Here is a 23,155-nt window from a genome sequence, read left to right as displayed (position 1 = left end):
GACCTGGGTCCTGTTGTTCTTTCAGTCGTTTTCTTTTTCGTGCTCCTCCATCACATTTACTTTCTGATATGTTGCTGCTGTACTGTTTAGTCACAGTGAGTGACGTATCATTTGACAACAAAACTGACCTTATAAATGCTGATTGGGTAAATGTGTCCCACATCTTTCCAATCAGCGACTTAATCTGTTTAATAATCTAAGGGCCCCAATAGGAGGCAAGGTTTTTTCCTCCAGTGTAGTAAATATAGTCTGGCCAATCCTGGGCCCCTGCACACCTGGGGCCCCAAGGCTGCAGCCTAGGCCAGCCTGTGCATTAATCTAACATTGGATCTGCCCCCCTGATGAAACGGGTAAAACATATTCACTCTTCACTGACAAAGGGAGATTCCCAGTTATGTCCTCAGTGGGAGCAGGGTATCCCCATGGACATAGAAAAAAAGACTGGGTAAGACCTGGATATCCCCCTGGTGTCTACGCAACCCACAGATCTCGCGAGAAAAACAATTATTGCCGGGAGCGCGCAATGACGAAGGAACGTACGCGTTCACGTTTCCGCGCGCCCAGCAAGGCTAGACCACAGGACTGAGCGAAACATTCAGCGAAAGCTAGTCTCGTCTCCTCCAGACCCAGACCAGCTTCCTGACCCAGCGCGCTTCTGTAGAGGAAGTTGTCTCCAAAGCGCATCGACCCGCGCGGAGAGGAGTTTTTTTGCACTACTGCACCGAATCTGCACGACTGGGGCGGCTGAAGTTTTGTGTGATCGAGACTTGACTCGGTGCTTTTGGTTGTATTAGCAGCAGCAGCAGCAGCAGCAGCAGCGGCACACCACGTCGTGCCACACGGGGAGGAGAGGAGAGAGAGAGAAGGCAGAAGTTTCCGCTGGCTTGTTTCGTCGCTACGCGGCTGGTAAATCCGCAGGAATGTCGCAGAAGGAGCGACCCACTTTCTACCGACAGGAGCTCAACAAAACCGTGTGGGAGGTCCCGGAGCGGTACCAGCACTTATCTCCCGTCGGCTCCGGAGCTTACGGATCCGTATGGTAAGCAATTGTTGCAGAGTACACAGCACGATTGCACAACGGCCGAAAGCGGGTTCCCACCACCCACAGAGGCCCGTCAGAGGTGCCTCCCCACGGGGCTGCATCAACCTGTAAAAAAGCTGCCGGTGGAATAAAAAGGGGAAATGTCAGTTGTGCCGTTTGTTTACATTTTTCATACTTCGGCTGTTACGAACCGATGACACATCGTGCACGCTTGCACGCTTCAGGGTGGCTCGCATTTCTTCGGCGGGTGGGGATTTTGTTTTTGTGTACATATTTGCTTTGCAGTCGTTCTTCGCATTCGTCCTGTAAACACATGCGTGTACCGCTAATTTCTAGTAAGCATGCACAGCTCTGAAGTCAAGATATACCGAAACGCCAGTGTTAAACATGCAGTCTGGGTGCTTTTCTTTTTTAATCGTTCATCAGTCTCTCTTCTGAAGAAGGCCGAGCAGTGGCATGTCCACGCTTGCATCATCTGCTGAAGTGGTTCCTCCTCGTGAGATACGACCTGTGCTCATTTGCCTTGAAGGTTAACCAAAACACCTAGAGATCGCCTCCAATTACAATAGTATTGTTAGTCCTGCTGCACGTACAACCTGGTACTTTACACATCCGCACATTGCATGCATTATGCATTTAACAGTTGGGTGCAGCCTGCAGAGTACCAGAATGTCACGTGTTTGTTTTTTTTTTTGTTTTTTTTTCAGAAAGTAGGCCCCCTCGTGCACAGTGAGAGCTTTCTATAGGAACCCATCCGACGACTATGATGACTCTAGAATGATGTCACCCTTTCTCCCGTTTGTGGCACAAGCATGACTCACGGTCCCGAGGTTAGGTAGTGGTCTCAGCTGTGACGCCTGTTTAGTCATGGATGGCATCTTGCATTAATTTTGACTTTTACTGTTAATTTTGAGTTGACCCTACTCACACACTTTTAACTTAGTGGTGATATTAGTGATGAATGAAGGGCAAAGTGTATTTTGTACTTTTGTACCGGCAGTGCACATAAAGGCATACATGTGAGACTAAATACAGTGTGTGTTTTTGATAGCATGCACTTTTATCAGGACCAAAAGAGGGCTGACAAGTAAAACTGTTTTTCTTCCCTTAATTCGATTTCTAACCTTGTTGTGCCCCAGATCTGAATCCATGTTATTTAAAAGGCAAATAGTTCAAACCGATGCAACTATTAATAATAACATAACAACAGTTATAGGCTCTTGCTTCATTCATTTTCAGAATGGGTGTGGTGAAGATCTGATAGGCAGGTAAACTCTGTGACAGAACGAGGGTCAATTGGATCGCCAAAATTTGACTGAATTCTAATCTACAGTTTTCTCTTTCATCTTTTGTCGTCAATATACTTCTTTATCCTGCTCACTTTCTCACTTATACACACCGAATTCTGTTTTTGCAATGATGCTGGTAAATTGAATAACACTTTCACTACATCTCATCTCATCTCATCTTCAACTGCTTATCCGGGGTCGGGATGCGGGGGCAGCAGCTTTAGCAGGGGACCCCAAACTTCCCTTTCCCGGGCCACATTAACCAGCTCTAACTGGGGGATCCCGAGGCGTTCCCAGGCCAGTGTGGAGATATAATCTCTCCACCTGGTCCTGGGTGGACAACAACTGTAAACAACTGTAGCATTCTTTCAAATCAATGCAGTTAACTTTTTTTAAATGGGAAAGTGGACCTCATCATGACCAATTAGCTTAACTGCTTAACCAAATTGTAAGCCTTCCAAAGATTCCAGAAAAAAGCCAGATTCATCATTCATTCATCACCAGCAGCTATTATTTGCCTCAGAGGAAATTCCTCTGTTTTACTCTTTATCTGATCCTCATCAAGAGCAAGAAGCTGTCAGCCTGTCTCTTGAAAACATCATAGGACCACTAAGCCTTTTGAATACTATAACTTACAATCAATTCTGCAGGTCCAAACAGCAGGGCGTCATTATAACCCTTCTGAATGTATCTGAAATGTATAAATAACCTCACAGCAGCACCTACTCCAGCATGTCAGGCTGTTGGTCAGCTGGACAAGTCTTTGTTGTTGCTGCCATGACATTTCTCAGGCTCTCGGCTTGAATTCTTCTCAACTTCTAAATACCTATATGAAAGCATGTACTACGTTGGGGGGGGGGTAAATTATTTTCCACTCAACCTCACACTCGGATACAGGATACAAGGCGACTAAGATAAAATCAAAACACTACCACTTTCTCCTTATTTCCAACCTCTATTGTATTTTCTTTAAATGTCAGACCTGGAGGCGATCCAGGGTTAGTGTGGAAAGAAGGCGTTTACAGTGAGTGCCGCTGTCAGGGATTACAGTATGAACTGTGTGCTGAATGCTGTGTTCCGTCTGGGTTTCTCAGCTGAGAAGAAACAAGTATCAAACATACTGGCTCAGAGGGCATGTACCAAATGCAAACGTGTATTTCGGGCCTGTGTATATGTAACGTGAAAAAATTTAATTTCCCCTTGCGGATGAATGAAGGCTTTCTTTCTTTCTTAATTAAATCTGTCTTTCTTAGCTTAGTGCAGGAAAATCAATCATGGCTAACAAATGACATACGAGCAGACCAGTAAATCCATTGTTGCTGAACATCATTGACATTTAAAACTGTCTGTGATATTTTGCTTAGACAACAGCTTTTGTTAAATTTATAACACATAAAAATTGTCTGTGCACAGCCCCAGCTTAAGGCGCTGTGGTAAAAATGTGTCTCGCTGTTGCCTATGTGTCCTTAAATATCTTGTACACTAAATCCTTTTTAATGCCTCCATGACAGTCGTGGCCGTAGGCATTGTGTTTTTCACGTTGTCTGTCCGTGCATCCGTCTCGTTCTCGTGAACACAATGTCTCAGGAACACTTTGAGGAAATTTTCTTCAAATGTGGCACAAATGTCCACTTGGACTCAAGGATGAACTGATTAGATTTTGGTGGTCAAAGGTCACGTGACCTCACAGAACACGTTTCTGGCGATAACTCAAGTGTTCCTTCTCTAATTATGACATTTAACACAAATGTCTAATAAGATAAAATAATGACGTGATGACATGTTATATCCAAAAGGTCAACTTCACTGTGACATCATAAGGTTTCTGTCCATTATTCAACGCCATACCTCAGGAACACAAGGGTAGACGTTCGGATACTGACTTGGTGACACTAATCTTGAAACTGAGCTAACTGAATAGATCTTCTGTCCTGCCGGGTTGAAATGTGTTTGAAGCATCCACGTTTCTAAAAAAAGAAGTACACTAACACCTTGTTATTATATTGTTTCAAAGTCTTCACTCAATATATTATGCAAGTCTGGACAGTTTGGACGTAAACTGCAACTTGACTGTTTGGTGGAGGCATTCAACTGCAATGAGTTAATTCTAGTCTGTTACATTTATCTTGACAGCTTTAACAGGTGCGTTTATGGCCTTCATGTCCCGTAAAGTCTTTTTTTTACTTTTTTGCTCTCTCAGTCAATATGCAGCCTTCCATATTTACTGATACTGATGCTATACTACACTGTCACTTTATATCACCACTACATCACTTTATTTATTTATTAATGGTTTACTGTAACTATCTGCTGATATACTTACTGTGCTTTAGGAAATGCTGCTACATTTCACTGTGGTTTACTGTCACTTAGTTCTGTAGGACATGCTGCCACATTTTTAACATTTTTAACACTTGTAACTTATCGCTCCTTCTCACTTATTTAGTTTGTACTTATTTTATTTCAATCTGCTGCTAAACTGCACGCTGCGTATTGCTGTATATTGTATATACCTACGCTTAACCACGACGTCTGTTGCACTCTGTCACACTTGGTTCATTGCTTGATTTATCTGACGTTAGCTTTATTTTGATTTGATTTATGTTTATGCTTATTGTTACTCTGATCCTTAGTCCGCCTTTGTATCGAAACTGTTGCACAATAATTTCCCTCGGGATAAATAAAGCTTCTTGAATCTTGAATCTTGAATCTTGAATTCAGAAAGGATTCTATGATGAAGGTAATGTGGTGAGAAGGTGCAACATTGTGGCAAGTTCTGGCTGACGCACTTGGTTTTAACCTCAGAGAAAATGTGCACCGACATGTCGACCCTCCAAACAAACAGTAGGGCTTAAGTTTAAAACCAGCCATTTTACATGGCTTTACCTCCAACATTCAGTCATGTGAGGCGCATGACTAAATGAATCTGTGATGTCAGAAGAGTAAAACCATTGATTTTTTGGTAGAAGATTATGTTCAGCCTTTAGAACCCCCAAATGTCTTGCATTCAGACGTCACGGTTGCAGAGATACCCAATGATAGAACTTTTTGCATTAAAATATTGTAAATAACACAATTTCACCGCTTATAAACTGACCAAGATATCTAGGAGGCCTTGGGGAAGACCCAGGACCAGGTGGAGAGATTATATCTCCACACTGGCCTGGGAACGCCTCTGGATCCCCCAGTTAGAGCTGGTTAATGTGACCCTGGAAAGGGAAGTTTGGGGTCCCCGGCTAAAGCGTTGCCCCCGCGACCCGACCCCGGAAGAGCGGTTGAAGATGAGATGAGATTTAGTGCCCTTTTGATAATTGAAGTAAATATGGATGATGCCGTGTAAACATCTTCATCATCTTATCAAAGGTCATAATGTATTAAAACTGAGCCAGGTTAATAAATCATTAAGCTTGCCACGTGTACCTTAATAAAAACATCAACATTAAAACCCATTTACCTTTTATAATATTGTGTGAGTGGAAAAGCATCACTGTGCCATAGGTCATTGTGTGCATCACAAAACATTTACTGTTGTAGATGAAGGTTCATCATGATAGTGAAATCTGATGATGTGTCCCCTCGCTACAGGAAAGCCACTCCGGTAACGTTGAACTGATTACGGCTGAACATTAAAAACTCTCTTCCCCTTCTTCCCATTTATGTTGCTTTTGAGTCTGTGATGTTCTACCTGACGGTCGCTTGTTAGTTCCTGTCATAACCATAAAAAGATTAATAAAGCAAGTCTTAATACCCACAGGCCCATATAATTGCTGGTGTATTTTCCATGATGACTGGGTGCAGATTTGTATGGACAGATTGACTGTTTTTTTTTCTTAACACAATTTCTAATCAAGCTGGTGTTAAAAGCAAGCACAGCACAGATACCTGCATCTATGCTCTAAGAAATTTAAACCAGTCGATGGAAAAGTGCTGTATTTTGACTATTATGTCAACTAATGAGGTTAGACCATAAAAATAAAAGTATTCATTCAAGAACGCCTAACACATAGGAATATAATTAATCACAGCCACACTGACCAGGCTGCTGCAGAAGTGTCTGCATCGCTTTTTTGTTAATCGGCCTTGTGAGTGCAAGTCTCTGCCTATGCTGATTATCACATCCGAGGAAATCACAAAATAAAAGGATATTATTGTATTTATGTGGGTGGGATTCTTCTTTGACTCATGTATGGATGATGTGGCTAAGTAGTTTGGCCCTAGATGCTTTAAAAACCGATTGTAATCTTACTTTAATCATTTTAACATGCTCTGATGTTTTGGTTATATGTTCTCATGCAAGGCTGGTCTTCAGCATCCAATATGGTGCTGACTTTTACATCAGATTAAGCTGAAAGTACTGATCATTAGATGTAAAGGGGATTTGAAAAAAGTATTTCTTGAGTTTGTTTCTAAGATGACAGAGCAATACTACAGGTTAGTGTTAATGTATATGTATGTATATGAATGCTTCCAGTAGCCTAATGTAAATTATAATCACTCAAAATTAAGCAACAAGGCTCTTCATGTGTGTGCTAAGCTTTTATAGTGCTAGCTATGTTTGTCGCCATAAATGCAACCACATTTCAGACTCTGATAAGCAATCTTATTCATACATATGCATATGTGCAGATTGGACAAGGTCAAGAAAAACACAAATGCATCGGTCGATTTAAGCTGCACAAAAACGCATCACTGCTTTTGTGACTAGTGTTTATTTCTCCAAGAGTGGGCGATGGTGCAATTGCCTTTATCCTTTGTTGTTTCTTTAATTTCCTCATTTTGAAAGTAACCTGAGTCGATGGCAAGAGGGAAGAAATGACACTCACTACACAGACATTTCCACAAGCCATTTAAAGTGCACATTTGCCCGTATGCTCCATCTGTCTGTCTGTTAGTCAACATACTGCCGACCAACACTCACTTCCCTGCGATCCCTGGCTCATAACGCATGCTCCTTTTTTACAGCCCACATTTTTATGACCATTTGTTATTGCACTTCCATTTATTACAGACTAATTGGATGGTGTATGCTTAGACCCTTGTTGTTTGTCCTGCAGATTAGCATCAGTTTTTTAAAGGCAGTGTGCATGTTTTGTTTTGTCATTGAGCTTTGGTATACTCTGTGTTTACTGATGATGGATTTTCCCTCTCAAGTGACACAAGTTGTTCTGCAAGCCTGGAACACAGAGTACAGTTGGGTGTGGGAGATTATCTCCGACGTACTGGAAAAAAGCACACTGCTTATCTTAATGTTCTTATTATGGGTGCGTGGCACTCAGGACTATAACTTTGTGCATTTTTTTAATTCTAAACTGAGACTTGGGTATACTGAATTTCCAATCATAGGCGGTCGCAAGGTCGATATTTCATATCTCTCTCAGATTGTGTAATAAGTCCAGAGGAAATTACTCTCATCTCTTCCTGTAACACGTAGTGTTGACATGGCCTTGAACCAAACTTTGAGAGGCCACAGTGCAGCTGAGACTGGGTCAGTAGTTCAGATAGGGTTTTTTTCCCACCAATATATGAATGAGTTTCAATCAATCCCTGCAGGTCTTCTGGTGTATTCGGTAGTTTTTGGAAAAGCAGTTTGATGAAACACAAAGAAAGTCACATGTTTCTCCCCCACATGGTTAGACAACAAGAAGAGGAAACAATACTTTTCGGCATATTGTTTTTCCGACTGATTTTGCAATCATCCGTTTGTGATGCAGTTAAAGTGGTTGACCTAAAAGGAATGTGGTTTATTGTGAGTGGGTTTTGTTCCCTCTCAGACAGAGAAAATGAAGCAATGTCACAATACTTGGGAAAGCAAGGCCCATCTGCTTTTCTTTCCACCACCTTCACAATGTCTGTCTGTGGAAAAGCGTGTGTGATTTACAGGTTAAATCAATCCTATATCATAGTAAAAGGATGGTTACCGTCTATCTTCAGAATATATTCTACAGTTTATAGTTACAGTGCTTAGTAATTGCTTAATTTACAGCAATAGAACTAGAGGGCATTTCGCTCTCGGCTTTTGTTACACTGTCTTTGTCCATGTTCTTTTTTACCACACCTGTTTTTTGCCTTCTTCTTTCTATTACACTGCCTCCACAGTAAGGCTGGGCCATATTGAAACTCTCCTAATGAGGATTTTGCTTTTTTAAAAAAAAAAAAAAATCCAAAAACGTAGATTAAAAAAACAAAACATAAGAGATAGACACATAGATATCAATTTTCGTGGACCTGAGACGCATGTGCAGAGAGAGACTGAGCACAAAATTCATAATTGCCATTACATAATAAGACATCGTTCTGCTATCGTGGCTGCGAGAGGACGTTATCGTGGCGGAGCAATACCGCGTTGAACGATAATATCACCAAGCCTTCTCAACAGGGACAATGATGTATTGCGTTACATCCTTCGAATGAAATTAGTAAAATAAATGGATGAATGATGACTAAAGCAAACAGGCACACTCACATAGACGGCTCTAGCAGAAACATAGAACAGGTGCTGGTTTTGAGTTAACTTATTGTAGATATGCTAAAACCAGCTATTATTTAGTTTGTTCCTGTTTCATTAAACATTTCACAACTCAATTTTTTACATTCTTATTATTGAAATACATTTGTCTAATGATGTTTTGATGGATTGATTTGCAAATGGACATGTTGTAGCCAGCAGTTGATTTCATTAACAACGTTATCAAACGGAGCTGCAATAACAGATTTCCAAGTGTCAAGTGTCTTGGAAATGATGTCCTAAGCTCAAACAGTTGAGGTTACATTTATAGTACCAATTCCCTGCGTATCCCAGTGTAAACCACATTAATATGAAAACTGATTGTCTGAACACTGAGTTTTGTAAGCAAATGTTCACTGACCAAGTTTTTGTTGTTGTACACAATGCAGCTGATATTTGACAACATGTTCGCTCATGTTTGCCTGTACAGCCTTAGGCTGCAGAATATAATACATACCTGAAAACCTGTCGCTTTTCTGCTGATAGTGTTAAAATATCGCCTCATTCTCGTGGACTCAATATCATGTCTCGTGAGCTCAGGGTCCTGTCACACCCCTAATTCTGAATGTATGGTTTGTTAATATATTGTACAAATTAATTTATATATTATTTACTCTAAGGTGTTTGCATGTCTGATAATAAGAAGGGACACCAAACCAAGAGCTCGGTGTTATGCAGTTATTTGCTTCGTTTAGTCCACCTGCAGCCTGATTAAATGTATTTTATATCTGTGTACTTTTTACCAACAAGGTCTAACAAGTTTCAAACACTGTGTCTTTCAGTTCGGTGTATGACGTGAAGACAGGCCTGAAGATAGCAGTGAAGAAGTTGTCCAGACCCTTCCAGTCCATCATCCACGCAAAGAGAACCTACAGAGAGCTGCGGCTGCTCAAACACATGAAGCACGAGAATGTAAGTCACCTGCAACCATCTTGCCTCGATCACCCGGCCTTAAATCTCCGGTCATGGCCTTACTTTTGTGTGCGTGCGTGCGTGCGTGCATGCCTGCGTGCATGTGTGCATGCGAGTGAGTGAGTGAGTTTGTATGCATTGTTCTACAGATTAACTCTTGAGCAAGGATTGCATATGTGTGCACACAAAGCTGCGCATGAGGAACTTTGCACAGCGAGTGCTAACATGCTGAATCGCGCACTATTCACCACTGGTTACACGGTCACTGTCTGTATCCTTGTTGACCTGTAGCTCAGGACTGCAGCTATGTGTATGGAGACGCACGTGACACAAGACTTGGGGAGCTGAAGCTAGAAACTAAAACCAGGAAACACCTGTAATGGCAGAACTCAAGATTTCTGCAAATGAATGTCCAAATTCTAAATGTAGAATAGATCTTTGAGCTATCAGGAAAGTTCCAGTTTACATTCACATGGAGTCCTTTTGTGAAGGTAATGTCATATGCACATGGTAAACATAGAACGTAGTCACAACAATCTACGGTCGCCATTTAATCATCCACACAGACATGCATACACCAATAAACAGACATCTACTCTGTAAACTGTAAAGCCGACCTCACGCCTCACCCCCCTTCCATCTCACCGTGAAAGCCCTTCTAACCAACAGAAATTTGACAGTATAGGCAGATTTATGAAATAGCAAGGACTCATTAAGAAGTGTAAAGTGGTTTCCTTCTTGTGTTAGTTTCCTGTGCGACAGTGTAACACAAACATAAGCTGAGCAGTGAGTACACTGGCCCTTAAGCAAAAGGGAGGGGGCGTCTGTAGTCTGTGCGATGTCCTGTTAAAAGAGGCTCTCCCTGCGAGTGATCAAAGCATCTTGCGCTACACCGTTTTGTGAGCAGTGAGTCACCAAACAGGTTTACAACTGCAGCTAGATTCCGCGGGTTCCGTTCCTGTCAAACATTTTGACGCTGCAGCAATTTTGACTCGTGCCATTTTACTTAAGTACTTAAAGCTGACGGGTGTAGTTCCCCTCCTGCAATTTCTGCTTGTATTTTGTGTTTCTGTGTAGGTGGGTACTGCTCATGCAGACGCTCACCCACTAACACAGCTCCTGCTTCCTGTGTGATGTCGGTGCATTCAGCTAACACTTTGACCAAATAGTGTCGGATACTCTTGTGTCATGTAATAGAGGTGGTTACAATTTCTTTCAAGCTGAAGTGCAGGTAATGGGCTTCTGCGTGATGCGCGTGGAGCAAGTCCACTGGGGAACAGTGTGTATTAGTAAGACTAGAAGTTTCTGTTTGTGCTGCGGTCTTTGTAGGGTAAAAAGGGGGACTTTTACATTGTAAAGAGTTCACTCAGTAGTTTGAAGTTGGCCATTGTAATAGGTAGAAATAGCTTGTTTATGAGAGCACACTGAGGGACAGGGTGTACTGGTGTTTTCTCTAGTATCAACCTGCAGTGAAGCAGTTCTAGGTGACGCACGCACACAAAAAAAAGACCCTGTTTCTTGAAAAAAGTGTGGAAACCCACCAGCAGCAATTATTTTACATCACTTCCAAACAACATTTCTTCTGCTGGATCGTGTTTTATTTCCCTACTGGAACAGCTTGAGCTCTCTTGTGAAGCACTTTGGAAATAGTGTTGCATGGTGCACTGGTAAATACCTCAGTGCATTCATTTGGCTTTACATGGTTTTACTAGGATTATGATGATTATGCAGAATCAATGCCTATCTGACTGTGTTAAATAAATGTCAGTGTTGTATAAAAATGTAAGTAAAAAACTGACTTGTACAACAAAAGCATGTTTTAAAATCTGTGTGTTAGCCCGCACAGCTTATTTAAAAGGTTATATTGCTGTTTATGATCATTAATGAGCATGGTGTTGTTGCCAGGTTCTGTTTCATCATAACAGGAAAAATTGCATAAAGCTGTGCTTTTTGTTCTTAAATCATCAAAGCACTTAAATAACTACCTATGCTTCACACAGAGAGGGATTTTGTGTTGTGCTCACACTGTTGCCAGGAGACTCCCTGGGTTTTACGATTTTAGAAAGCCTGTGTGGACCAATCAGCTGTTTGTTGTGACTCCAGCCCACCAATCAGCTGTGGTTGTGTGCCCTGTGTGGGCAGGCCGCTTCTGTGTTATTACAATCACTATCCTGTCTCTCTCCAGGGGGCGGAGGCAGGGTTGGCACTCAGGGCTACTCTCTGCAGTATAGGTGTACATGTGTGAATGTGCGCATATACATGTACTGTAGATACACAGACACAAACCTATGATTATCCTTTAATATGATTCCTGTCTTTGTTGTCTTTCTCTTTTTTTTGCTCTGTTCAAACCTAAAACAAGTCTATTATGTGAACACAATTATTGTCCAAGTCTATCATACTTTGTCACTTTCTCACATTATTTCCTGTTAGACAGTTCACACTATATTGCAAATGGCATGTTCAGAAAATTAAAGCGACTTTAATCTCGAAAGCCATTGTAATATTAATAAAACACGGCCAAATTTAATAAAATAACTTGGCATTGTTGGAACAATCATGTGAAACCAGTTAAATGTAACCCTACATGAAACATTGTCCCCCCCCCCCCCCCCCCCCCCCAAGTGTCTTGATTTTTTTCCCCCTTTACACTTAGACACAACATATAACGCTGCTGGTGCCTGTCCTGTCAGTATGATGCATAAACTTTACCAGATAATATTCACTGCTTCCCCTGAAATCATATCTGTTGTGGTTGTTATCAGCCTCATTTATGCGACTCAGCCGCCTGGTAACCAAAACAGAGCATGAGGATAACGTAGTGTGCGTCACTATGCATAACAAATCAAAAACATACTTTTGCTTTTGCATGTATTAAATGGTTGTTTATCAAATGAGATGGCATTTTTGTTCATTTTTAATTTCTGTCATCGAAATACATTTTGTTAACATTTTCTGATCTTTGACTGCTCTTTTTGTCTTCAGGTGATTGGCCTATTAGACGTTTTCACACCGGCGACAAGCTTAGAGGAATTCAATGATGTGTAAGTCACCTCTTTCTTTCCCCTTTACTCCTATCTTTTAGTTTTTCCTCTGTCTACGTGGTGTTTTTCTGTCTTTCTCTGCCTCTCTTCTGTCTTATGCTCTCTTTAGTTTTCTTTATTCACACACGCTGAAACCTGTGTTGCACACTAGTAACTTCATGTGAGTCCAGCACGAGGCAGGTTTTTACCAAGGTGATTGTAGGGGGGAACTTGTGCACTATGCATAGCTTCTGTAGTCTCCATGGTAACAACCATGGAGCGAGCGAGCAAGCGTGCGTGTGTGTGTGTTCAATCAGTGTCCTTGAATTCTCAGGATGGTGTGGCGTCATCAGCACGTAGCACATTTGTGGTAATGTGAGATGAAGCTACTCAGACACAACGGCTTCCCTTTAATGTGATCAGTACTAAAGACAGAAACAATTGTGAAACCAATTTTTCTACTGCACTCTCTGCAAGAGAAACCGCTGCATACAGATGTTCACAGACCAGCCAGCAACTGGTCTCTTACTCTTACTGTACACTTCTATTAGATTTGGCCTTCTTCAGCTGATTGTTGGCTGTATAAACATTCCCCTTTCAAGAAAAAGATAAGTGAAAAAATCAGACATTTTCCTGTTCCCACCCTTTATATTAGTTTATACTCATTTAGATAAAGTTTATTAATTATGCATGAACCACTGGCTTTTTGTTTAAGGTCCTTTATTGTAAAAAGTGAGATTTCGATGTCTTTTCTTTTTTTAATAAAAAAAGCCAAGGTGTTTTATAAATACTGTGAAAGTTTCCAAACGCTCAGTCCACAGAGAGAATGCACACAGCCTGTATTCAGAAACTGGACCTTTTTAAATGAGCGGCGACTTCCCTGTGGTTGTGACGTCACAACTATACTATATATAGGTAGTAAGTGCCGTTACAGTCATTCCCCAGTTTGGACGCTGAAACGGAACATTTCAGACTGAGGGTGAATAAAGTTGTATTCAGACAGAAAGTACCAGAAAAATAAGTGTTCTTTGATGAAAATCAATTCAAGAAAGCTGCTGAAGACAAAGCTCTGCTGTATGATTTTTAGGTACTTGGTGACCCACCTCATGGGTGCAGACCTCAATAACATCGTCAAGTGTCAAAAGCTGACTGATGACCACGTCCAGTTCCTCATCTACCAGATTCTTAGAGGCTTAAAGGTAAGAGCTTAATGGCGCACTCACACTTACCCCAGATGATCCGTGGCGTGCTTCAGCGTGATAGTCCCCCCTCCCTCTTCCCATGCAGCCCAGGCCTGCCTGCACTCACATTACTTGAAATGCCTCGACATGACTGCTTTTTGTTTATAGACGTCATCAACCCTTGGAGTTATTTTTGTTGTCCAACTGATTTTGAATATTTTCATCTGACCAGATCTGCACTAAACATTCATCCTCAGTATTAAACCACCGCGAATCCTTCGACGGCATCTTTTTAAGTGTCCGTCGCGGGGAACAATATACTATTTTTGAGTATATAAATAGCCGCCAGACCGGCATCAATGCTCCTGCCTGTACATGTGCACCCGTGCTTTACTAACGCTCATGTCTCTCAACCGGGCTGCGGCTGGGAAGGAGTGGAACAGTGGTACACTGGTCAAATGAACTAGACTTTAGCCGTCATTGTGCTTGGGCAGGGTACAAATTGACAGTGTGAGTGCACCCTAATGCTGGTGCTTCAGTCTTTGTTGATCAATGGGTTGTTTTACTAAACTAATCTAAAACTGTCTGAAGTGAAGGGTTCAACCTCTCCTTTGTCAGTGTATTGAAAATACAAAAATATTATTTTTTGTCCAATTTGATTGAGTCACTGCAGAGAGATATTAGAGATTTTGGAAGAACCTGTCTGCTAGTCTGGAGCCCACTAAATGAGAACTGGGCGATTGAAAGACTTCAGTAATCTATTACTACTACCTATTACTGAGCCCTCTTTGTGATTGTAAAACTTGATTTCTGTGTCTGGTATAGGGCATTGTCAAGATACTGCCGGGTGGCAGAATGTGAGCAGCTTCCACTGACCTGAAGCTGACCAGTTGCTACTTTAAACAGTGTTACACAATTAAAAATTAGTTGTCGTATTGATCATTTGCTTTGACATATGCAGTGTTAGTCTTATTATTGAACTCTGCAATATGTGCATAAAAAACCCTGGGGAAATAGCATATACAACAAATTGTGCTGTTATTTAAGATAAATGTCCATATCCTGTTAGTTTTTCAGTGATCAACTAATGATGTAGGTAAAAATGTAGCTAAATAAATCATCATTATTTTGTTAATTTCCCCACAGTACATCCATTCTGCAGACATCATCCACAGAGTAAGTTATAACTGTTCAGTTCTTAAGTCTGATTGATTCTCTTATTCACAGAATAAATGTCTTAATCTCCTGAAATGGGGTCAGCTACAAATGCTTTGTTTCATTAAAATTGCTTCTGTATCCTGTCTTGACTTCTCCTTCTTCAGGACTTGAAGCCCAGTAATCTGGCTGTGAATGAAGACTGTGAGCTCAAGGTGAGAAATGGTCCACTTGAAACAAGGTTCACCATTTATTTTTTTCATGATGATACTGAGTGGAAGTTGTTCATCGAATCACTTTTGTCTTTCAGATCCTGGACTTTGGTTTGGCACGGCACACAGACGATGAGATGACGGGCTACGTAGCCACGCGGTGGTACCGAGCCCCGGAGATCATGCTCAACTGGATGCACTACAACATGACAGGTACACATAGATATTTAACTAAAGACCTAACTATGACTGTATCTTGCACAGTTGCAATGCTATCGAGGTGCAGACGACAAACGCATACTTGGCAAAATACTCAAAACCACCTCTGTGCTCTGTGGTAGTTCCCATTACAGTAGGTCTCTTAACTACCACATTAGTTTTTTTGTCAGTAGTATACATTGCTGATGTGTGTATAGTAAATATATATATATATATATACAATATATATATATGTGTGTGTGTGTGTGTGTGTGTGTGTGTGTGTGTGTGTTTGTGTGTTTATATTTATATATATATATATATGTATATGTATATGTATATGTATATATATATATACATATATATATAATTTCACCAGGTAAATGTAGCTTTTTCTTCAGTGGCATTGCTTGTTGTAGCGTACATTATTACACAAGAAATGCTGAGGGCAATTATAGAGAAACTAGGCCAGCTTTTCAATTTTTTAAGGTACAACAGCCAAAGCACCCAAAGCAGTTACATTGTGGTGTTGCTATAAATGGTATAATTATGAACAACACTGTATGTTTAAGGGGTTCTGACAAAATTGCATGCAAAATTGTTGAATTTGAAAACGAATATTAAAGAGCCTTGTATTGAACATTACAAATGATACAACTTATTGTTAAATCTGCTGTATCATGGTCCCATGAGACGCCTTATGGGTTTCCATTAGGCTTTTTTTTAAAAAGCTTGAGGAAATGAACATAACTGATACTGGATGTGAAACAGACAAGTTTGATCATATTCTACTCACTATCTTGCATGTTTTTTTTTTCATTACATGTGATAGTGGATATCTGGTCGGTGGGCTGCATCATGGCTGAACTACTTACTGGACAGACGCTCTTCCCTGGCACCGACCGTATCCTTCTACCGCTGGCAGTGCCATGCGAGTATAAAATGTCCTCTTAGAGTCAACTTGTACTGTAAGGTCTTTGGTAGATCTGGAAGAGGTAGTAGATGGATGCATACTCTTCTTTCGTGTTGATACTTGTAAGAGAGTTGTTGTTCAAGCTTCTCACAAGCTCTTGCTTTGTTGCTAACATCGCAGTGTTTCCAAACACACACTTACAGTCTTACCCACATGAAGCTCACTCAGAAACATAGCTGAGTATTGACTTTTGTGAGCTGCATGCCAGAACAGTCAAGAAAGCTTGTGTGAATATGTGCCTGCATGTGATGGGATTTGAAGAGGCCCCTGTGGTCTATGACTCAGCGCTGCCCACTGTCCACTGCTTCTTTCAGATCCAGAACACCTTCCTGTTTCCCTCCCACAAAGCCTCCAGTGCACAGTGGCAGAACATAACAATGTTTTATGAAAAAACAAAACAAAAACAACACAGGAAGACACTGTGTAATTAGGACACACACACGCACACGCACACGCACACCTATCTTCAAATACAGATGTCTGCTGTTGCATATTGTGATTCCTGCTCTGAATGATTGATGAAGCCATTCACTTGTTCACTGTCTGCTCTGCGGTCCTTAAACCATTACAAGACAAATGGACTCAAACCACTACAAGGCAAAAGCAAGAAAAAAAAATTCTGACCAGGAATTTTCAATTGTCAATTTAGTATCATTTTCAAGAAGTGCAATAGAAGTTACAGTGCAGTACAAGCAGTTAATGAATTGTTTTGTTTACTGAAAAGCAGCAGCAAACAGACAAGTCTTCAGTCTTCGTTTAAAAGAACGAAGAGTTGGAGCAGATTTGTAGTTTTCTGGGAGTTTGTTCCAGTAGTGAGATATATGTATGATGTATATGTATATATGTATATATAGGAGCTTGATCCAAAAACAATCAAGGGTGAACATCACACCTATTAATAACACATACAGCTATAGGTGCTTGATCTAGTTGTGTTTGGTCGAGTAGGTCACTCGCATCAAACTGTGAGCAGTTCAGTGACTCTAAAAATGCACTTTAGCCTGTTTGACTACATATCTGGTGCGTCTTGTGTAAGGTGAATCAGATTAAACTATTAAGCCATCATTACAGGTGTTTTTTCAAGCAAAACTTCTATACATTTAGATTCCAGCTTCTTTAAAGACTCCCTGACTAAATTCAATTTATATCCGTAATTAAAACAATCAGTACTTGCTTGCATTTTGCCTTTTTTTTCTTGCCTGGATACTTACAAATGACCAAATATTGCTTGGTATGCAGTCTAACCCTTGGTAATAAATGATAAAGTGGTTATGCATTATTCTTTTAATCTATATTCAACGTCCAAATGTCGGAATCAATATCTATCTATTACACATCACAGTGTGTGACGCACAGCACAGATTTGAGTTGTTGTTGACTTTTTATTTTAATTCTTTCTTTTACTTTTGAGTGAATAAGAGGATATTTTCTTCAGCGATGACAGCTTTGACTGTTGTACCTCTCACCCAATCTCTCCTTATCCAACACCCTCCATCCCTCCTGTTTTCCTTCATGCGAGTGTGGTAGACATTGATCAGTTGAAGCTTATAATGATGCTCGTCGGAACCCCAGAGCCTGAGCTCTTGATGAAAATTTCTTCGGAGTCTGTGAGTGTCCAGTACCATCCCACCCGGTCCTTTTGGGCTGCTCCTCCTGCCTGTGTTTGTGTTGCCTGGGAAAGAGTGACACAGTCTACTTTACTACTTTGTATTGCTGCTGCTACTACTACTACTACTTCTACTTCTAAGATGCTCCTGTTTTGCCCTGAAATTGGGCTTTTTTTTCTTAATGGCTTTATTTGCTCTTTACCACAAGGCTGTGATTCCCAATTTCTTTGTAGCATGTGCTATGAAGTCTTCCAATCTCTCCATACAACACAGTAGGAGGCCTCTATTGTAGCGCTTGGTTACAGCATCCATAAATCTCTTTGAATACGTTATTACAGGTTATACTGTAATTAGGCATGGGTTTCTGTATATCAAAGCTCAAAAACTGTCTTCCTCCTCTTAAATCTTCTTCATCTTCACCTTGCTGCTTGTGTGTGTGTGTCCATTTCCACCCCTCCATACACAACCTTTCATACAGTCTATGTACACAACCTACCCTAACCACCACCCACACTCTTTCCATGACTCTTTTCATAACCTCCATGTTATGATGCCCCTTGACTCGGAAGCTATAGATATAAACCAGCTGCAGCAGATAATGCGCCTGACTGGGACGCCACCCGCTTCCCTCATAAGCAGGATGCCCAGCCACGAGGTGAGACACGTGCCCTCCACCTGCCCTCAAGACCCCCCACCCCCTAGCTGAAATCAGGGCCGAGCCTCAGTCCTGTTTGCAGACAGACAGTTGGACTTGATGTGTAGTTTTTTTTGTTTGTTTGTTTTGTTTTCCTACTGCATTTGCGTGTTAGCCTCTGCTCTGACTCCACTTACACAATGTTTCCTCTCTGGCTCACCGTGCTTGTCTCAGCAAAGCTTCCCAGAGTGCTTTGCCAGTGTATTCTGACTGTGCCATTTGAATTGATTCTGAAAATTAGGGCACAATGTTTGTGTAATGAGTGTGGTTTTGGTGGTAGTTAAAGTGATTGAAGCATGTCTCACTGGAAGGATGTACATTATTAATTAGCAGATACATTTAGTACATCAATGTTTGGTATGTCTTCCATTTTAAGCTGTAGCACAAAGTGTAAGCTTATCTTTTATCATTTTGTTAATATTTTCTCACAGGCGAGGAACTACATTAACTCACTTCCCCACATGCCCAAGAGGAACTTTGCCGATGTGTTTATTGGTGCCAACCCTCTTGGTAAGTTCCTTTTTCAGCATCACACTAGGCTGACACTAATCCTGGCTCACTGAGTCCCTCTAGTGGTATCAATAAAGTCATTGTGGCTCTTTTGGGTAAGGGTTATCCTCGATTAATACACATGTTTGTCTGATTTAAATCATCCGCTGAAATAGAAAACAACCTCCGCAATGTAATAAATGTAATGTTATAACGTAGATAAAGGTTTGGATGGATTTGTTTTGCCTTTCCTCATGCTCATCATTTTTCTCTCCTTGCTGTGTTCTAGCGGTGGACTTGCTGGAGAAAATGCTGGTGCTGGACACAGACAAACGGATCACGGCATCTGAGGCTCTGGCCCACCCGTACTTCGCCCAGTACCATGATCCAGACGACGAGCCCGAAGCAGAGCCTTACGACCAGAGCTTTGAAAGTCGCGAGCTGGAAATCGAGGAATGGAAGAGTAAGATGGCACATTTTGGGGCCATAACCTGTACTGCTTGGAAGAAAATAGGTCGATGCAAGTTGTGTTTTTAATAGATTGTTTCAGAAATATACCTCACACGCTGTTTATTGTCTCTCAGGGTTAACCTATGAGGAGGTACTCAGCTTTGAGCCGCCGTCGTTCGACGGGGACGAGATGGAATCCTGAGGAGGAGGAGGAGGCAACTTTTCTTCCATCTTTTTGTTTTCCAAGAAACACTCTTTAAGGACTATCAGTCTCTTGTGACTATCCACCACTTTCCTCTCTCTCTCTCTCTCTCTAACACACACACACATACGCACACCCACGCACCCACACCCATGACATTTAAGTGCCTGCCGTCATTCATCTCGGGGGGGGACGTTGATTTATCAGGGATAAAACTCGACATCCTGTTCCTTCTGCCCCCCTCCCCCCACCTCTCGCTGTTTTTGTTATTCTGCATCCCAAGGCCCAGAGGCAGACTTTAAATTTGCTTTTTAATTTTAGTGAGTTTTTACCTCAGACATACATTGATCCCCTTTCATTCAGAAACCTAGAAACTACAGGAGTAGTGTCAGTATCTTGGAGGAATTAAACTCCTAATATGTATTTTATATATATATATATATATAAAAAAATTGAAAGTACCATTTAGCAGTAATTAATATTATAGGGAAAAAGTTTGATTTGAAATGTTTCAAACTGTGATGTGTCTAAATTTTATCTTCCTCCACACATTAAAATGAAACGTTAATGAGAACATTCACAGGCTTATTAAAATGAAATGTTATTTCTGTCATCGCACATAAAAGTGTAAATATGACAACAGTATTTGTACATAAGTACTTCAGTAAAACCAGTTATCCTATCTGTGTAATAGTCATAATTGCTGAGTCACACCTCGGCCGACCCCTTCGACAGTATGAATTTTACTACTAGAGTTTAGCCTGAATATAAAAATAGAATATAAAAGGATACACTGTGTAATTTAATACAAGTATGTATAGAATAGGCTGAAATATTGGCATGGCAAATTCAAGGCTTCATGTTTCTTATTGTTGGATTTGAAGTCTTAGTGTCCCTTCTTTTTTTTTTAACATAAATATAAGTTTAGAAAGTATGGAGACTTGTGTCCATTTTCCTGCTTAACATTTAGTTTCTACTCTTCTCTCCATATCAATTCTTCCTTAAGCGCTTCTGTTCTGTTGTTTCAGAAGAATGTTACAGTCCCCATTATCACAGCCTACACTTTCGCATGATAAAGCCGAATTTGGCTTCTTTGTTTATTGAATTGTGATGTCTCCACCCACAACACCAACTGACAATGTACTTTAATCATATTGCATTTATAAAACACAGTACTTTTAATGTTTATTGAATGTTGGGGGCATCAGTCTGCCCTGTATTTATGACCTTTTGTTATGTTGTATGTATCTCGATGTAAAAGATAATATTTGTCAGAATTGAAGGTTCTTTTTTATTATTTATGGAAAGCTTACTGTATCAGACACCAAATGTGTCGTCAATAATCTCAAGCGTCAGTTAAGCCACGGTGACTGCAGCTACAGCTTGTGTATCAGCCAGCAATATTATTGAGATGTTGCACGGCCAACCATATATATATAATCAGTTTGATGCTCATTTTTTAATTGTTTCATTCAATTTTACGTTACTTTAAAGAAGTTCTTGAACATTTATTTATCTTATTGTGTTCCCTGAGGTACTGCCCTCCAAAAGTATCCTATTTAGAAAAGGAATTCAATAAAAAAAAGCAAAATATGTATTACAACTATGTCAACATTTTGTATTAACATACAGACCACTAAACAGTAGACTCTCATTCTGAATTGTACTACTTCTATGTGAACTATTTGACATACAAGCTTTATCAACAGTTGCTCTGGCTAATATCAACCAAACAGTGTCTTCACAATTTCATTTGCAACAGCTCGTTTTCATGTAGTGCATTTTTCTAATGTGTTATTTTATTCTTTGTGTTAAATCAAGAGTTTATGTTGTTCTGTGATTCTTGTAATGATTGTTTTTGAGTAATTCTAGAACTATATTTGTCGTTCATTTGAATAATTTAGCAGGGCACATGTTTGTGGGAAAGAGTGTACGTTTACTCACTGGATGCTGAAGGGCAATGCTGAAGCCTCATTCTTTGTAGTTCAAAAACAACTGCACACATTAGATATGATATTTATCTTTTTCCAATACAAATGTCAATAGTTAATTTGGTTATTGGTTATACTTTTCTTTGCCTGAAATGTGTTCATATCTTTTTACTCAGTGCATTATCACATGTACCAAGACAGCACGCCACTCCACTTGTAAATACCAACATTAGACAATAAAAGCTACTATTTTTCAAACCTGTAACAGTGTACATGCAGTGTGTTGTGAGATCTAGCTATCAATATGCCACTGGGTGGCAGCACCGCGCAAGTAGAACAAAACCTGTAGGAAATGTAGGAATCCCAGTCCTCGGTGTTAACACCAAGACACGGAGATCTCCACTAATATGGCATGAGGCCTAATATGGCTGGGGCCCTTTTGTGTGGAGTTTGCATGTTCTCCACGCTGAATCAAAATAATATAAGATAGAACTTTATTTATCCCGAAGAAAATCCTTGTTCCAGATTGCTCCAAAGTTGCAGTAATATTACAAAAACAAGAACGATATAAGCATCAAAAAAGGTGAAATATAAAAAATAAAATGTCTAAAATTCAAAATAAATAATTGTAATGTTGGACTCCCAGTTAAAAATAAAACGTTATTAATTAATAGAACACTATAATAGAAATGATGGCTTAAAGCAGACTTTTGAAAGGAGAAATAACATTCTTCCTCTTACAAGTGCCTTATTTCTGATCTGGTGTGACCTATGTTAACATTTGCATTTAAAGGGTTTAAATCCTGGAAATGATTGAATGTTTGGTTTTGAGCAGGTTTGAGGTTGTTTAGGAGATTTATGAAATAACAGCAGAATAAATATTGATATGTGATGATTTAATAGAGTATGAAAGACATGTAAGAGTAAAAGACATTGAAATTCAAAAATGTGTCCAAAAAGAATTCCTGCCAAAATGTACAGTGCCTATAGAAAGGTATGATACCCTTTTAAAATAGTGACTTTTTTGTTTTGCAGCCTGAAATGATTATAAATTTTAAAAAAACATTAAATTGAAAAAATTCCTGAAAATTAATAAACAAAAATAAAAAACTAGAAAAGCAGTGTTGGAAAAGTGATGAGTCCCTTTAGAATAACCATTATAAACATTCTCAGGTTTAACAATCACCTTCTAGATCACACACAAGTTTTTGATTTAACTTCAGAATAAAATCACCTGTTTCTTGAGGATTCCTCTCCTAGTGCATGGTAACACAAATAATTCACCACGGTTG

At 40.2% G+C, this 23,155-nt stretch overlaps 1 protein-coding gene across 2 annotated transcripts; it reads left to right on the top strand.

Annotated features, from left to right (window-relative positions):
- Window positions 1-634: 634 nt before the first annotated feature.
- On the top strand, window positions 635-22,122 carry mapk14b (mitogen-activated protein kinase 14b). Of its 2 annotated transcripts, none has more exons than XM_083939962.1 (12): window positions 635-1,039; window positions 9,619-9,748; window positions 12,734-12,792; window positions 13,859-13,970; window positions 15,099-15,128; window positions 15,275-15,322; window positions 15,418-15,532; window positions 16,350-16,421; window positions 18,673-18,752; window positions 19,223-19,301; window positions 19,570-19,743; window positions 19,865-22,122. In XM_083939962.1, exons 1-12 carry the CDS (start codon window positions 921-923, stop codon window positions 19,930-19,932), a joined length of 1,086 nt encoding a protein of 361 aa, XP_083796088.1. In that variant the 5' UTR covers window positions 635-920; the 3' UTR covers window positions 19,933-22,122. The 2 variants fall into 2 exon arrangements, with proteins under 2 accessions (XP_083796088.1, XP_083796089.1); XM_083939963.1 differs by lacking the exon at window positions 18,673-18,752 and adding an exon at window positions 18,018-18,097.
- The last annotated feature ends 1,033 nt before the right edge of the window (window positions 22,123-23,155 follow it).

This window comes from Echiichthys vipera (assembly GCF_963691815.1).
Source record: "Echiichthys vipera genome assembly, chromosome: X".
Classification (NCBI taxonomy): domain Eukaryota; kingdom Metazoa; phylum Chordata; class Actinopteri; order Perciformes; family Trachinidae; genus Echiichthys; species Echiichthys vipera.
Note: the sequence above shows the minus strand (reverse complement) of the source record. Positions and strands in the feature narration are given on the sequence as shown.